The 17,967-nt window shown below is 47.2% G+C and overlaps 1 protein-coding gene across 1 annotated transcript; it reads left to right on the top strand.

Annotated features, from left to right (window-relative positions):
- Nucleotides 1-253: 253 nt before the first annotated feature.
- Nucleotides 254-17,173, top strand: LOC121636114 (NLR family CARD domain-containing protein 3-like). Its single transcript, XM_041979419.1, has 7 exons — nucleotides 254-360; nucleotides 2,153-2,437; nucleotides 2,785-2,823; nucleotides 4,002-5,781; nucleotides 5,881-6,045; nucleotides 14,415-14,585; nucleotides 16,706-17,173. The coding sequence occupies exons 1-7, from the start codon at nucleotides 294-296 to the stop codon at nucleotides 16,917-16,919; spliced, it is 2,721 nt and encodes a 906-aa protein (XP_041835353.1). The 5' UTR covers nucleotides 254-293; the 3' UTR covers nucleotides 16,920-17,173.
- Nucleotides 17,174-17,967: the final 794 nt, after the last annotated feature.

Raw genomic sequence — 17,967 nt, 5'->3', positions numbered from 1 at the left:
TTATGTAGGGAGGCTGTAGATCCCCTCTGGTCCACTTTGTGTTCTTCAGGAACTTTCTCAGATCTGGAGTCCAGATGTTGAGACAGAAAAGTGGAGAAAAATTTAGAGAGAACCTTCGTGTCAGGATGGATTCTCTTTTAAAAGTCACAGATAAGCCAATGTCACCATGGAAACCTCATTCATAGAGACAACAGACCACCTCAGACCACAGCAGAACCTGTCCAGAACACTGGACCCTAAACCAGGACCAGAGAGAACTGGGAATGAGTCCAGAAGTGATGTGACTCTGATTCATGATGTTTTTCAGAGGCGAGATGGAGACGTCAGCAGAAGACCAGACGGATCCAGGACCTTCAGCAGGTAGGACTCAGACCACATGAAGCCCAAACTGACCAATCACAGCCCTCGTTGTTACCGTGTGTTGGAGGAAGTCCTCCTCAGTGGAGCTCCCTGTCATAGACTGTAGCTACAACGTAAACCCTCAATGCAACGTCATCATGGCTGAGCAGGAGGCGGGGTCACCTGTCAGTCACATGTCTGATAGCACGCTGTCCTCCACCAAGTCTTCTGACAGCCAGATCAACTCCTTTCCTTCTCCAAGTCTGCAGACGAGGGCCCACTTTGCATGGATTACAGATCTTTATTGTCCCTGTTACAGAACAATGACTAAGTTTAGCAGCAGGTTCAGAATGTAAACTACGTCTCTATAAAAAGGTCATATATATGTCCCAGGGCAGCCATGGCTACACATGTAGCTTACCACATCTCCTTCAGTCTGTCCCACTCGGACTCGAGGCCCCCCGCCTCACCCGGGACATGGTTGAAGCTCTGCCGGAGATGGGAGGTGAAACTCTTTCTGACGGGACTCCGCCAGACGTTCCCAGCAGACCCTCACAACACGCTTGGGTCTGCCAGGCCTGCTGGAGAAGGAGTCCTATCAGGCCTTTTTGGCCTGAGGGACTCCAGAGCCACCATGAAACCAAAGCTGTCAGGGCAGAATGTGAAGTCCCGTTGTTGTCCAACTATGAATATTGAAATCCTCCAGCAGAAGTGTGTTTGGTGGCAGGGAACATAATGTGGAAACAAAGTCAGGAAATCAGCATTATATTTAGGTTGTTGGTACATAGCAGTCAGGATAGAGGGACCAACACCATGAACTTTCAGTACAGTACATTCACATTATGAACGAGAACTTGTGGGGGTCCCCTGTGTGTCTGGCTGTAAAGTATCTCAGGACCACCCCCCATGCCCTGAGGGAAGAGCATGGCAGATGAAGACAAAGCCATATGGGGTGGACAGGTTTGGTGTAATCACTGGTCTCACATCAGGCAGAGAAAATCAAAGCCGAGATCATTAACCAGATCACAGATGAGCTGAACCTTAGTGACGACTGAGCGGACATGAAGTAGCCTGTAGAAACAGTCGTAGAGGGGGTTGCACAGCTGATGGGGGGAAAGACGGCACCTTCGACTGGTGACAGCTGGGATGGAGAAGGAAGGAGGGCGGACTGTGGAGGCCTGAGACAGCGAGGTGCAGCAGGGTGTTCAACCAGCATCAAAAGTACAAGACCGGGTCCAGACTGCTGTTACTCTCCCGGACTGCTGATTTTATGCACTTCTTAGAGCCTTGCCCCCTCATTTTCTGCATCAGTCCCAGATAACGTTACACCATTACTTTACTGAACTATTAAACTGTCTTAAAAAACGCTGACTCATCATTTAGTGATGCTGAGTCAGTCCCCATCTTCTTCTTCTAATGCAAACCAAGCAGAATTTAAACAAAGCAGATTTTATTGGATTACAGGCAGTCAGGCCCTCACTTCCACAAACAAAATGCAAAAGCTGAAATCATTACAGCAATAATGCCTCCAAACATCTCAAACAAACGTGGTCGCCCTGTTTCAGGTGTCTGCGACTGAAGCGTGGGTAAGGGTGCCCAGCGGTCTAAATCAGCTGTACTGGTGAATGAAAGGATAAATGAGTCCTGTTTCTGTCACAGTCAACTGAATAAATGATGCAGATGTGCACATGCTGTACCAGCAAATGGTCCTGATTCAGACATTCTTTTTAAATTCCAGAAACCAGAAATGTTCAATGCTTTTACTGAAAGGACCAAAGTCTGACTTTCACTTGTTCTCTTCTCCTTCCTGTAGAAAGTAAAGTTTTCAAGATTCGCTGTGATTTTGTGAAGAGGGTTTCAGAGGAAATCATTAAACAACTCATAGATCACTTGGAAGGAGATAAAGTTTTAAATGCTAGTGAGAGAAAGGATATACTTGAGAGGAACCCAACCACAGAAGAAAAGGCCCGCGCCCTCATCGACTCTGTGAAACCTAAAGGTAATGAAGCCTGCCAGAAGATGATAGAACATCTCCAAACCTGTGACATTTATCTTTCCTGTGAGCTGGGTTTGTCCTCTGATCCATCTGCTCAGAAAGGTAAGGCCATATCTTTCTGTAATCATTTCTTTCTTTGTTCTTTTTGCTTGAACTGTTGCAGTGTCGTGGTTTTTATATTCAGCTGTATTTAAAGATGAGTTTATTTAGCTAACAAATGAATAATTTACATGCTTTACATAAGGAAGAGTCATTTACAGATCAGAATCTTTACCATGTTGGACCAAATATTAGATCAGGTGCTGCTGGAACCTCAGAAGAAGTCAAAGGTTCCAGCAGCCCCGGCATCTGTCTCAAGTCAGTTTGTGCTTTAGGGACAGAAGTTTAAAAGTCAAAGATTTCTCACAATTAGAAAACATTCATTCTCTGAACCGCTTAATCCATTACAGGTCACGGGGACGCTGGAGCTTACCCAAGTATTTTAACAGGTGAGAGGCAGGTACACCTGGACAGGTAACCAGTCCATCACAGATAGGGACAAACAACCATTCACACACATTCCTCCTAGCTGAGGCTCGAACCAGCAACCTTCTTGCTGTGAGGCTGCAGTGCTAACCACCACACCACCATGCAGCCCCATTAGAAAACATTAAAAAGATGTCAGATCATACTGTCGACAAGATACTTATACTTATCTGATGACTCCATCAATCAGGTAATGATCAGAGTTTTGTTCTCTGTCATTTGGAGCAGCGGTGGCTTAGGTAGGAGAGCGGGTCATCCAATAATTGGAAGGTTTGTTGTTTGATACACACCCCCTACTCTATATGTCATTGTATTCTTGGGCTAAACACTTTACCTTCCTATACTTTTTATCATAGCGGGTGTATAAATGTGGCTACACATGTAGCTTACCACGTTTCCGTCCGTCCGTCCCATGACAGCAGTGGCTACACATGTAGCTTACCACGTTTCCGTCTGTCCCAGGGCAGCCGCGGCTACACATGTAGCTTACCACGTTTCCGTCTGTCTGTCCCAGGGCAGCCGCGGCTACACATGTAGCTTACCACGTTTCCGTCCGTCTGTCCCAGGGCAGCAGTGGCTACACATGTAGCTTACCACGTTTCTGTCTGTCTCTCCCAGGACAGCAGTGGCTACACATGTAGCTTACCACGTTTCTGTCTGTCTGTCCCAGGACAGCAGTGGCTACACATGTAGCTTACCACGTTTCCGTCTGTCTGTCCCAGGACAGCAGTGGCTACACATGCATCTTCCATCTCCAAGTATGAGTGAGGAGTGAATGATGGTTGTCTCTATAAATCTCTTAGGAGACCAGTCCAACCAGAACAGAATGACAGATTACAGGGTGATAACTCAGAACAGCATTTGTATTTATCAGGATTTTCTTTTCCTGTTCAGAGGACAAATGAACCTAAAAGGGAGATTGAAAGCACTCACTGATGACGCAGACTTTTAGATTTTCATATTAGTCTAAAAATACAGATTTACAATCAGAAATAGAAGTTCTCCTTCACTCATTACTGTAACTGAGACAAAAACTGTATTTGACAGCTTTTGTATAGAAAACAGCTGATCTGACAGTTAAGATGTTTTATTATTAAACTGCTCAGTAACAGAAAAAAATTAAATGTGGTTTGTTTTTCAGGAGCTCTTCAGAAGTGTCAGTCTGAACTCAAATCTGCTCTGAAGAAGAGTTTTGAGTGTTTCTATGAAGGGATTGCTAAAGCAGGAAACCCAACCCTTCTGAACCAGATCTACACAGAGCTCTACATCACAGAGGGAGGGACTGCAGAGGTCAATGATGAACATGAGATCAGACAGATTGAAACAGCATCCAGGAAACCGCACAGACCAGAAACAACCATCAGACAAGAAGACATCTTTAAACTCCCACCTGGAAGAGATGCACCAATCAGAACAGTGATGACAAAGGGAGTGGCTGGCATTGGGAAAACTGTCTTAACACAGAAGTTCACTCTGGACTGGGCTGAAGACAAAGCCAACCAGGACATCCAGTTCTTGTTTCCACTTACTTTCAGAGAGCTGAATGTGCTGAAAGAGGAAACATTCAGCTTGGTGGAACTTGTTCATCACTTCTTTACTGAAACCAAAGAAGCAGGAATCTGCAGCTTTGAAAAGCTCCAGGTTGTCTTCATCTTGGACGGTCTGGATGAGAGTCGACCTCCTATGGACTTTAAAAAAGCTACAATCCTAACTGACCCTAAGAAGTCCACCTCAGTGGATGTGCTGCTGACTAACCTCATCAGGGGGAAACTGCTTCCCTCTGCTCGCCTCTGGATAACCACACGACCTGCAGCAGCCAATCAGATCCCTCCTGACTGTGTTGGCATGGTGACAGAGGTCAGAGGGTTCACTGACCCACAGAAGGAGGAGTACTTCAGGAAGAGGTTCAGAGATGAGGAGCAGGCCAGCAGGATCATCTCCTACATGAAGAATTTACGAAGCCTCCACATCATGTGCCACATCCCAGTCTTCTGCTGGATCACTGCTACAGTTCTGGAGGATGTGCTGGAAACCAGAGAGGGAGGAGAGCTGCCCAAGACCCTGACAGAGATGTACATCTACTTCCTGGTGGTCCAGACCAAAGTCAAGAAGGTCAAGTATGATGGAGGAGCTGAGACAGATCCACACTGGAGTCGAGAGAGCAGGAAGATGATTGAGTCTCTGGGAAAACTGGCTTTTGATCAGCTGCAGAAAGGAAACCTGATCTTCTATGAATCAGACCTGACAGAGTGTGGCATCGATATCACAGCAGCCTCAGTTTACTCAGGAGTGTTCACACAGATCTTTAAAGAGGAGAGAGGACTGTACCAGGAGAAGGTGTTCAGCTTCGTCCATCTGAGTGTTCAGGAGTTTCTGGCTGCTCTTCATGTCCGTCTGACCTTCATCAACTCTGGAATCAACCTGATGGAAGATGAACATGAAAATGTTTATTTAAATAAACCAGATCTACGTCTCCATCAGAGAGCTGTGGACAAGGCCTTACAGAGTCCAAATGGACACCTGGACTTGTTCCTCCGCTTCCTCTTGGGTCTTTCACTAGAGACCAATCAGAGTCTCCTACGAGGCCTGATGACACAGACAGGAAGTTGCTCACAGACCAATCAGGAAACAGTCCAGTACATCAAGAAGATCAGTGAGAAAGTGTCTGCAGAGAGAAGCATCAATCTGTTCCACTGTCTGAATGAACTGAATGATCGTTCTCTAGAGGAGGAGATCCATCAGTTCCTGAGATCAGGACGTCTCTCCACAGATTTTCTTTCTCCTGCTCAGTGGTCAGCTCTGGCCTTCATCTTACTGTCATTAGAAGAAGATCTGGAGGTGTTTGACCTGCAGAAATACTTTCCTTCAGAGAAGGTTCTTCTGAGGCTGCTGCCAGTGGTCAAAGCCTCCAGCAAAGCTCTGTAAGTACATATATAGCAGGATGTGGAGAAATATACTGCTGCTGGTATAAGGGTACATCATGGGACAGATTATAACTTGTCTTATTATTTCCTCTTCAGACTGAGCAGCTGTTCCCTCTCAGATGAAGGATGTTTAGCTCTGGTCTCAGCTCTCAGCTCTCCGTCCTCCAGACTGAAGGAACTGGACCTGAGCATTGAGGACTCGGGACTGAAGAAGCTTTGTGATGGACTGCAGAGTCCAGACTGCAGACTGGAAACTCTCAGGTCAGGTTTCTCTGCTGCTCTCACATGTTCTACTGTTTCAGCGTCATACCATCTCTGATGCAGTAACCTGCAACACTTCCAGAAATATTTTATCATCAGTTTTAGTCCACTTAACCTAAAGATGTGCGCTACTTTTCCACTTCCACACCACTAACAGCCCCCACACCGCCCCTCAGGCAGGTGTACAGTCTTACTGCTGAGGGGACCAAAGCCTCCCTCAGTTTGTCTGGAACAACAAGTTTACAGAAATGCAGCAAAACAACAACTTGTACAGTTTTCCTCCTCATTCTACCTTTTCAGTGAGAATAATCCAGTCTGTTCTGGGCTTGAACAAGGACATTGAAATCTGGCTGAATGTCTGAGGAGGCCATGTGACTGTTACGTCCTCCCCGCTAGGGATACAAGGAAAACGCAGCAAAAGAAAATAAAGAAATAAAGATCCAATGTAAAAAGGAAAACAAGTATTTATTCTACACAAAATCCAAATCAAAATCCGGTCACAAAACACACCGGGAGCCTTAAAGGTAACAGAAAAGATCCTATGAAAAGAAAAACCCGCAAAATATGTACAATTACAAATCTAAAGAAAAGTGTCCTTCATCAGGTATTTAGCTATTACAATTACACAAATCAAAATCAACCAGGAACCCTGGGATGCACAAAATGAGAAAACAAGAAATAAACTTAACTGAGAGAGTCTTTTCACACTTTATAAACAAACCAGAATGCTCAGCTTCCAAATCCACCATCTACCAATTTAACTTTCAATTCCACACAGACCAAAGCCACCCTTGGCGCACTGGTGTTACCCAACCACACAGCCACGCTGTTAGGTAGACAATGACCAGCTTTTATGGGCAAGTGGTCCCTCTGGGCGGTCCTCTGGGGAGTGTCGCCGTCCAATCCGGTCGCTGGAGGGAGGGAACTTTGCGGACGTCTTCAGCCAATGCTGGGAGTGCTGCCACACAGCAGTTTAACACTCTCTGCAGGTTCTGCAGCTTCGGCCCAAAGGCCTGGGGTCGTAACACCCCCACACTTAAATGTTGGCTCGCGGTGCTTTCCACGTTCCAACCTCAACATATACACACACACATCTATTAGTCACACATGGCAATAGGTTACACAGGCATTATACATCACTGTATACACGGGACAGGGCATCTGCACAGACATTTTCCACTCCTTTTTTATGCTTAATGTCAAGTTGGTATTCCTGGAATGCCAGTGCCCATCGCATTAACCTTTGATTGTGGTTGTACATCCTATTAAGGAACACTAGTGGGTTGTGGTCCGTATAAACTAGCACAGGCACCGGGGAGGATCCCACGTATACCTTGAAGTGTTGGAGTGCAAGCAGCAATGACAACGTTTCCTTTTCGACGCTGGAGTAATGCCGCTGGTGTCCCGAAAATTTCCTGGAGAAATACCTGACGGGGTGATCAGTCCCATCGTCACCAGTCTGCAGGAGGACGGCGCCAGCCCCCACAGCACTAGCGTCAATCTCTAGTTTGAAAGGCTTACTCATGTTGGGTGCTGTCAAAACTGGTGCATGTTTGAGAAGCGCTTTAGCACTCTCAAACGCATGCTGGCATTCTGGGGTCCACCGGTACTCACGTTTCGGGCTCACTAGCTCAGCTAACGGGCTTACAACAGTCGCGTAGTTTTTACGAAAGTTTCTATAATATCCTGCCATCCCTAGGAATCGTCGCAACGCTTTCCTATTTGCAGGGACTGGGTAGTTTTCTACCACAGTTATCTTAGCGTCAAGAGGGCGCACTTTCCCTCTGCCTACCTGTCTTCCCAAATATGTTACCGTAGCCTGGCCAAACTCACATTTTGCGAGGTTCAATGTAAGCGAGGCCTCACCCAGGCGAGTAAACACGGTCTCCAGCGCAAAAATGTGGGCAGGCCACGTATCATTATATATCACGCTGTCATCTAAATATGCGGTACAATAGGGCAAGTCAGCGAATAAAGTGTTCACTAGGCGCTGGAAGGTGGCCGGAGCGTTGCACATTCCAAACGCCATAACGGTATATTGCAAGAACTGATCCGGGGTCACAAAAGCTGAAATAGTCGATGCTCGTTCAGACAATGGCACCTGCCAGTACCCTTTTAACAGGTCCAGCTTAGTTACGAACGTAGCAGATCCAACACTATCCACACAATCGTCTACTCTAGGCAACGGATAAGCATCAGTAACAGTCACGGCGTTTACCTTCCTGTAATCCGTAATGAAACTGGGTGAGCCATCGGGTTTAGTCTCCACCAAGCAGGGAGAACTCCAGGGACTTTTACTGGGTTTAGCAAAACCGTTTGTCAGTAAATAATCTGTTTCCTGTTTCATTAATGCACGCTTACTTGGATTACAATGATACGGATGTTGCTTGATGGGTGTATTGGTGACAACCTCAATGTCATGAGTTATTACATTCGTGCGTGATGGAACGTCGTTAAATAGCCGGTGATGCCGTGAAATCAATGAACTTAAATCGGCCCTACACTCAGGGTCGAGATGACTGATTGTCTCTGGGAAGGAAACCAGCATCTCGGAATTGGCCAATCGTGGCGTCAATTTCGCCTCAATCTTCTCACACAACGTTCTGTCGGAGGGGAAGGTTTCAGCCACAGTAACCCCCACACTTTGAGGAACGGTATCGGTCTGAGTCGTGGGCTCTCCCACCGAAGGTGGAGCATGATCCTTCCGGGTCATGTAAGCCTTCAGCATATTTATGTGGCACACTCTGGTTTTACGGCGGCGCTCAGGGGTTTCGATCACATAATTGGTTTCATTTAAACGGTGTTTCACAACGTACGGACCTGAAAATCTAGCATTCAATGCCGTGCCTGTCACGGGAAGTAAAGCCAACACTTTATCTCCTTCACGAAACACCCGGAGACGTGCCTTTTTGTCATATCGGCGCTTCATGGCCGCTTGAGATGACGTCAGCGCTACTAAAGCAAATTCGCGAGTTTGTTTGAGTCGTTCACGGAACGAAGCCACGTACTCCGAGACATTTTGTTTTGGTGACATCTGTGTTTCTAGTAGCTTGTCTTTCAAAACTTTAAGGGGACCCCGTAACTCATGCCCGAATACGAGCTCGGTTGGACTAAAACCAAGCGATTCCTGTGGAGCCTCGCGAGCTGCGAATAGTAAAAAAGGGATTCCCTCATCCCAATGACGTCCTTCCTGTTCGCAGTATTTTTTTAACATTGACTTTAACGTCTGATGCCACCGTTCTAGGGCCCCCTGGCTTTCAGGATGGTATGCAGACGAAGTCACGTGTTTAATGTTTAGTTCACAAAGCACTTGTTTAAATACTCTCGACATGAAGTTACTCCCTTGGTCAGATTGGATCACCCGAGGTAATCCAAAAGTGGAGAAGAACTTCAACAACGACTTAAGCACAGAACGAGTGGTTATCCGGCGCAATGGAATTGCTTCCGGGTAACGAGTCGCGACACACATCAAAGTGAGCAGAAACACATTTCCCCCACGAGTTCGAGGCAACGGGCCAACACAATCTATTATTAGATGTTCAAAGGGTTCCGACACTACCGGAACTGGATGCAAAGGTGCACGCGGAATTTTCTGATTAGGTTTTCCCACTATTTGGCACACATGACAGCTACGTATGTGAGCAGCAACATCTCCTTTTAATCCAGGCCAGTAAAAATGTTTTAGCACTCGGCTGTAAGTTTTTCGTATGCCTAGATGTCCCGACCAATGATCATCATGAGCTAGCGCTAAAATTTGGGGACGGTAGAGCTCCGGAACAACGATCTGGGTCTCCACATTCCAGTCAGCTCCAGGAATTGTCACCGGACACCAACGTCTCATAAGTACTCCATCCTGTATGTAAAACTTACAACTGCCTGTGGTCAAGCTGTCAGCACTCACCACCTCTTGGTAACAACGTTGTAGCGTGGGATCCCCCTCCTGCGCCATATGCAATCGGTCACGTGATACCGGAAGAGTGGGGCCAGCCCGGGGCAGCGGAGTTTCCCGAGCTTTTATGTCGGGGACCTCCACCCCCTTAGCGGTCTCCCCCTCCTCCGCCTCACTCGGCACAGCAGACTCTAAAAAGGAAGACAAGAGAAAGCTGTCAGAGAGGTTTACGGTTTTGTCTTCAGACTCTTTTTTCCGAGCCTGGGCCCGAGTAACCACGCCCACAGAGGTTAACTTATCTTTTTCTGGTTTGTCCAGGACTTCCAGGGCAGGAACCACTTTCCCCCCTGCGATGTCGTTTCCCAGCAGGACAGTCACATTTGCGATGGGCAGTGCAGCACAAACAGCCATAGGGAATACACCTGAAACTAAGTCAGTTTTTAAGCACACATAATGAACTGGATGGGGTGCATAACCCATCTCCACGCCTCGTAAGATCACACTGTAGCCCACATACGACTTCTCCGTAAAGGGAAGCGTATCGGCCAGAATGAGTGTCTGAGAGGCACCTGTGTCCCGCAGAATACAGACCTGTTTCTGGTCAGCGTCAGACACGTTCACTGACACAGTTCCCACCATAGAAAAAGGTTTAAAGCAAGGATCCACTCCGCAATCCATAGCGTTAGTGGTTTCCAGCTTGCTTACAAGGCCCACTTCCTTATTTGGAAGGGAGGCTGACTCCTTTTGTTTTAGCTGCGGACACTGAGCAATTAAGTGTCCCGGCTTACGGCAACAGAAACAAACTCTTTCAGATGAGGGCTTGTTTCTCATGCGATTAGAAGCCTCAAATACAGTCGGTTTCACTGCCGGCTGAAATACCGTTCTATGTGTAAGAACGTATTCGTCTGCTAGTACGGCAGCCCCAGGTAACGTGTTCACCCTTTGTTCATTTAAATGTACCACAATGTTATCAGGGAGTTGCCTTTTAAATTCTTCCAACAACATCAATTCTTTTAACGTTTCAAGAGAGTTCACACCGCATGAAGCACACCAACGGTCAAACAAATTGCTTTTCTCTCTTGCAAACTCAACATAGGTGTGGCGTTGGTCTTTTCGGAATCCTCTAAATTTTTGTCTGTATGCCTCAGGAACTAATTCGTATGCTTTTAGGATGGTGGCCTTCACAATATCATACCGCTGACTATCCAGCAGCGGAAGAGCGGCAACCACCTCCTGAGCTTTTCCAGAAAGTTTACATTGTACGAGGAGTGCCCACACATCTTGCGGCCAGTGCAACGCTAAAGCGATGCGCTCAAAAGCAGAAAAATAGCAGTCCACATCAGATTCTCTGAAGTTAGGCACAAACTGGATGCACTTAGAAATATCAATATCAGAGTGAGAGGTAACAAGCTGGGGACCGGCTGAGGTACCAGCGCGGGGCGTCGCAGGAAAACCTGCTTGAGCTTCTAGCTCCAAGCGGCGCAGACGGACAGCCTTGTCAGCCTCGATTTCCAGTCGTCTGTTCTCGAGCTGCAGCTGCCGTTGCTGGGCCTTTTCCTGGGCCTCCAGATGCAGCCTGGCTATTTTTATTTTCACCCGGGCTTCTACCGGGGAGGCTCCAGAGCTACCTTCGGGGGTAAACGGTTCAAACCGGGGAAGAGTAACGGGTGTCTCGGGCCTGTCATCTCCCACTGACCCTTCATCAGAGACATCCGACTCAGGCGGATTCTCCGGCTCAGCCTTCTGGAGCCCCGCCTCCACAGGCAGGCCTTTCACACAAGCCAGCTCTGTCTGCACACCCACAGCCTTTAGCACCTATCTCTCCACCAGAACAGCCACCACTGCTGCCCTCATCTCTGCCTTTTGCAGAGTACGGGTCAGAGGAATCTCATAAAAGTCTGCTATCACGGCCAAGTCATCCTTTCGGCAAGCGTTTACCTGCTCCAGAGAGGGGTTCTCCTTCAACACCTCCAGGTCGAAACGAGCCATCATCTCGCAAGCCACTCCTAGTACAATGTAACGATTCACAATTCAGTGAAAAGAGTCTCTCCACACACCTGCTATCAATAATCTCCCGGACGAGCCCCCACTTTGTTACATCCTCCCCGCTAGGGATACAAGGAAAACGCAGCAAAAGAAAATAAAGAAATAAAGATCCAATGTAAAAAGGAAAACAAGTATTTATTCTACACAAAATCCAAATCAAAATCCGGTCACAAAACACACCGGGAGCCTTAAAGGTAACAGAAAAGATCCTATGAAAAGAAAAACCCGCAAAATATGTACAATTACAAATCTAAAGAAAAGTGTCCTTCATCAGGTATTTAGCTATTACAATTACACAAATCAAAATCAACCAGGAACCCTGGGATGCACAAAATGAGAAAACAAGAAATAAACTTAACTGAGAGAGTCTTTTCACACTTTATAAACAAACCAGAATGCTCAGCTTCCAAATCCACCATCTACCAATTTAACTTTCAATTCCACACAGACCAAAGCCACCCTTGGCGCACTGGTGTTACCCAACCACACAGCCACGCTGTTAGGTAGACAATGACCAGCTTTTATGGGCAAGTGGTCCCTCTGGGCGGTCCTCTGGGGAGTGTCGCCGTCCAATCCGGTCGCTGGAGGGAGGGAACTTTGCGGACGTCTTCAGCCAATGCTGGGAGTGCTGCCACACAGCAGTTTAACACTCTCTGCAGGTTCTGCAGCTTCGGCCCAAAGGCCTGGGGTCGTAACAGTGACGGACAGCTGAGAGGTGGTCATCAGTGATGGAGGATCTGTGTTTGAGTTTGTTAACTTCACTGAGAATGTTCACATACATAAGTAGATTCAAAGAGGACTAGAATCCTCTGAGCATGCCTCCTCTGGTGTGGAAAGTTCTCTTCTAGAGCAGCATTAACAACGTGGTTCATCTTTAACTGTCTTACACAACACTTCCTGATGTATAACACAATGCAAAAAGTCAGTTTCTGTCACTTTATCCTGCTTTCTCTTTAAAAGACCAACATTTTCCCCACTCAGATGTGGACAACCATCTGTTGTCCCACCTGCCAGGTTGTCCCATTTCAGTCCTAACTCGTCTAACATGCATTTACCTCTGTGAATAATCCATAACCAGTGGTCGTCCCTTTCATCGGCTGCATGGCTGCCAGCTTTTCTGTGACTTGATAGTCTGCAGTTATTCCACGTAAGAAGAAGAGAAGCTGGGCGGAGTCACGCACATGGCAGCTCTCATCCAAAGCCAGAGACAAACAAAGTCTGCAGCTCTGTTCTTCAGCTGAAGCTTTAAGTTTCAGCATGTCCTCAACCCGCCTCGTCACAGTGCGTCGGGAGAGCGAGACGTTCTCACACTCGTCCTTTTCCTCCGGACATATCAGTGCAGCAGAGTCCAATAAGCACTCCTTAATAAACTCTGTCAGAAAATGCTTCACTTTTTCTGCTGATTTAGTGAGAAATGACATAACTTGTCCCAACGGCTGCTTCTCTGTGGTGTGAAGTTTGGTAAAAAGTCCTTGTTGGGTTGCAGGTTTGCTCTTTTTCAGACAGATTGTTGTATTTATCTTCATGTTTGGTCGTGTAGTGTAATTGTAATCTTTTAACACAGCGACCTGTGTACCACAAATCCAGCACACAGCTTTACCTTTAACTTCCATGAAGACGTTCTTGTTGGTCCTGTTAAAAACACGACATTCATTATCAACTTTTCCTTTTTTAGCGTGAGTTGACATTTTATGAGTAACCTGGTTAGCATCACCTTCACTCAAAGCTCACATCACGCACAAACGTCAATACGGAAGTAACGCTTTTCAAAGTAAAAGCAGCACAGTTGTATTGAACACACAACGTAGATATTTCTATAATCTATGTTGTAATTTAGGATTGACGTCACGCGGGCCGGACAGGGAGGCATCAAAGGGCCTAATGTGGCCCGCGGGCCGTAATATGCCCAGGTCTGATCAAACAGACTGAAGGAAACCCGACTATAAATCAGCTGCAACAGTCCAAACAGGTTTTCATGACTTTCCAGAGTCCAGATGCATAAAACTGTCGTTTTATGTGTAAAGCGATGTGAACCCACATCAACAGAAACATGTTTCAATTCCTGAAGTCCTGCGTACGTAGCGCTCCCTTTAATAAATCTATGATGAAATGTTACTGCTGCTCTTCAGACGTCTGCTCTGATTTCCAGCCATGAGCGGCAGCAGATGCTCCACAAACAAGTCACAGATAAATCCTTGTTTCACACACAGCTACTCATGCAGGAGAACGGAAGAAACCATGAAGAAGCAGCATCTCACCAAACGTTAGGATCTCCTCAGTGACGTAGAAATTTGTGTTGTTTGATGTCTCAGTTCTGGAATCAGAAACAGAACCAGAACAAAGTCAGAGATCATCTCTGTAAGTTCAGAACAAAGAACCCAGCAGAGAAAAGAAAGCTTCTTACAACGACTCATTATGTCCATCGTCTCTCCAGGCTGACTGTCTCCAACCTCTCAGAGAGAAGCTGTGAACTTCTGTCCTCGGCTCTCAGCTCCTGGTCCTTCCGTCTGGAAGAGCTGCAGCTGAGAAACTGCAGCCTGGAGAAAACAGTAGTGAAGCTGCTGTGTGCTCTACAGAGTCCATCATGTGACCTGCAAACTCTCAGGTGAGGTTGGTTCGATGCAGAACAGCGTGGGATGAGTTTATATCCCAGCAGCCACCAGGTAGAAACGATACTGGCAGGAATAGAACAGATTCAGGTGTGAGCAGAACATGGATCTATTATTAAAAACCAGCAGCGATTAAAAGGAACAAACACTGAAGTTTATTTTACTAAAAACTATTTTACATTTAATATCAATAGAAAAAAGTTCAATTATCCGGCCGATCGCTCTACTGACTGATACATCCAGTTGTTCTTCCTCTCTGGTGTCTTCCTCTGACACAGCGTTGATAGCATCTCCACCTGCTGCCCTCCTCCACCTTTCTGACCTGGTGATGACCACGCCATCCCCACCACATAAAACCTGTTCTAGTTTTCCAACGTGGTCCATCAGGATCTCAGTCCCACATTCTGGATAAATCCTCTTCTTCCCTCTTTTCCCCTCCTGAGCCATCATTCAAATTATGTGTATATGGATTACAGGAGACTGGTCTAGGATCTGGGTTCAGGTCTAGGAACTGGGTCAGGTCTAGGATCTAGGGTCAGGTCTAGGATGTGGGTTCAGGTCTAGGATGTGGGTTCAGGTTTGGATGTGGGTTCAGGTCTAGGATGTGGGTTCAGGTCTAGGATCTGGGGTCAGGTCTAGTATCTGGGTTCAGGTCTAGGATCTGGGGTCAGGTCTAGTATCTGGGTTCAGGTCTAGGATCTGGGTTCAGGTCTAGGATCTGGGTTCAGGTCTAGGATCTGGGGTCAGGTCTAGTATCTGGGTTCAGGTCTAGGATCTGGGGTCAGGTCTAGTATCTGGGGTCAGGTCTAGTATCTGGGTTCAGGTCTAGGATCTGGGTTCAGGTCTAGGATCTGGGTTCAGGTCTAGGATCTGGGGTCAGGTCTAGGATCTGGGTTCAGGTCTAGGATCTGGGGTCAGGTCTAGGATTTGGGTATCTGGGGTCAGGTCTAGTATCTGGGTTCAGGTCTAGGATCTGGGTTCAGGTCGAGGATGTGGGGTCAGGTCTAGGATCTGGGGTCAGGTCTAGGATGTGGGTTCAGGTCTAGGATGTGGGTTCAGGTCTAGGATCTGGGGTCAGGTCTAGTATCTGGGTTCAGGTCTAGGATCTGGGGTCAGGTCTAGTATCTGGGTTCAGGTCTAGGATCTGGGTTCAGGTCTAGGATCTGGGGTCAGGTCTAGTATCTGGGTTCAGGTCTAGGATCTGGGTTCAGGTCTAGGATCTGGGGTCAGGTCTAGGATGTGGGTTCAGGTCTAGGATGTGGGTTCAGGTCTAGGATCTGGGGTCAGGTCTAGTATCTGGGTTCAGGTCTAGGATCTGGGGTCAGGTCTAGTATCTGGGTTCAGGTCTAGGATCTGGGTTCAGGTCTAGGATCTGGGGTCAGGTCTAGTATCTGGGTTCAGGTCTAGGATCTGGGTTCAGGTCTAGGATCTGGGGTCAGGTCTAGGATCAGGGTTCAGGTCTAGGATCTGGGGTCAGGTCTAGGATTTGGGTATCTGGGGTCAGGTCTAGGATCTGGGTTCAGGTCTAGGATCTGGGGTCAGGTCTAGTATCTGGGTTCAGGTCTAGGATCTGGGTTCAGGTCTAGGATCTGGGGTCAGGTCTAGGATCAGGGTTCAGGTCTAGGATCTGGGGTCAGGTCTAGGATTTGGGTATCTGGGGTCAGGTCTAGGATCTGGGTTCAGGTCTAGGATCTGGGGTCAGGTCTAGTATCTGGGTTCAGGTCTAGGATCTGGGTTCAGGTCTAGGATCTGGGGTCAGGTCTAGTATCTGGGTTCAGGTCTAGGATCTGGGTTCAGGTCTAGGATCTGGGGTCAGGTCTAGGATCAGGGTTCAGGTCTAGGATCTGGGGTCAGGTCTAGGATTTGGGTATCTGGGGTCAGGTCTAGGATCTGGGTTCAGGTCTAGGATCTGGGGTCAGGTCTAGGATCTGGGGTCAGGTCTAGATAAGGAGGTTATAAAGCTGGTTCTCTCTACAGTCTTTCAGTCTACATCCAGGATGAGGGACGACTCTATGATGTCATTGTTTTCTTTTTTTGGGATTAATAAAGTTTTTCTGATTCTGATCTGATTCATTTTATATCTCTTGAGTCTTTTTCTCCTAAACTGTGTCTCCAGGCTGAGTGCGTGTGGCCTCTCAGAGAGAAGCTTTGGACCTCTGTCCTCCGTCCTCAGCTCCCAGTCCTCCAGTCTGACAGAACTGGACCTGAGCAACAACGACCTGCAGGACTCAGGACTGAAGAAGCTTTGTGGTGGACTGAAGAGTCCAGACTGCAAACTGGAAGCTCTCAGGTCAGGATTCATCAAACTGTTTACAATGAGTTTTTATTAGAGGTGGACTGGCTGATGCTGATTTTAGAGATCAGGTTCTCATTTCTAAGCTGGCGTAGGTACAAATACCGGCGTGTTATAATAGCCAATTATATCACCTCCTGGGATTTATAAAAACAAACATGGCGGGAGAATGTCCCCGCCTTCACGGCTACTCTGACTCTGGTATTACACAGAATCTGGAGAAACGGGAAACTGCAACACCACCGGTCCAGAATAAACCCAAAGAGATGATGTGAGACGTTTGCTCAGTCACATGACTTTTACATCACGTTAGATATTAAAGCTGTTTACAAAATGAACCAAGAGGCACTTTTAATACACTTCCACCACTGCATGCTTACATATAAATGAATAATAAACCTGCTGTCATCAAAGTATTTTCATTCTCTAAACGTCCATGTGTGGCTCAACATGTGGCTCATCGGCCTGGGTCCACAGTAACTAAGGCTTCATCTGTAGGATCTGCTCCGTATCCGTTGTTGGAAACGAGGCTTCAGGCGGCGAATGGAAGCACCGGAACCGCTCTATGTTCTGGTGTCTGCAGACTTCTTCCTGAAGAAGTCGTCCCAGCATGCAGCAGCCAGTAAAAGAACAGGTGGAAAGTAGCTTCAGTTCCCAGCAGAGCGGGACCCGACTGGAGGCTGGAGGTCTAGAAGTGATGCAACACTTAGGAAACACAAAGAAAAGTTTTTATTTCTCCACAAAGCTTTTTAGTGGTGTCCCAGTTTCCCTCCAGACTTCATCTCCTGCAGCTCCTTGTCCACCTGGTCAATAGCGGTGATGGTTCCCTCTGCACCTGCAGGACTTCCTCTGAGGACACGGCTGGAGTCTCTGAATCAATGATCTGAAACAAAGAGAAGATGAAGGGACGCCTACCAGCTGGTCCAGGCAGACATCTCCAGCTGTGCCGGTCAGCTGATTTCCTAGGACAGGTGTGAAGATCCTGCATTATTTTCCACAGGGAATCCTAGGAAGCAGTGAGGAGAGCAGCCTGCTCTGTTACTACAGACAGGAAATGACTGGTGGATTATAGTCGTTCCATAGAC

This window comes from Melanotaenia boesemani, unplaced genomic scaffold, assembly GCF_017639745.1.
Source record: "Melanotaenia boesemani isolate fMelBoe1 unplaced genomic scaffold, fMelBoe1.pri S9Exx1, whole genome shotgun sequence".
In the NCBI taxonomy this organism is placed as follows: Eukaryota; Metazoa; Chordata; class Actinopteri; order Atheriniformes; family Melanotaeniidae; genus Melanotaenia; species Melanotaenia boesemani.
This window is presented reverse-complemented; position numbering and strand designations above follow the sequence as displayed.

What these genes read in the sequence shown, in the direction of transcription:
- LOC121636114 (XM_041979419.1), top strand. Translation starts at nt 294, where the DNA reads ATGATGTTTTTCAGAGGCGAGATGGAGACGTCAGCAGAAGACCAGACG. An exon ending in TTACCCAAGTATTTTAACAG is followed by an intron (nt 2,824 to 4,001) that starts GTGAGAGGCAGG and finishes TTTGTTTTTCAG; the next exon opens with GAGCTCTTCAGAAGTGTCAG. An exon ending in TGCAGACTGGAAACTCTCAG is followed by an intron (nt 6,046 to 14,414) that starts GTCAGGTTTCTC and finishes TCGTCTCTCCAG; the next exon opens with GCTGACTGTCTCCAACCTCT.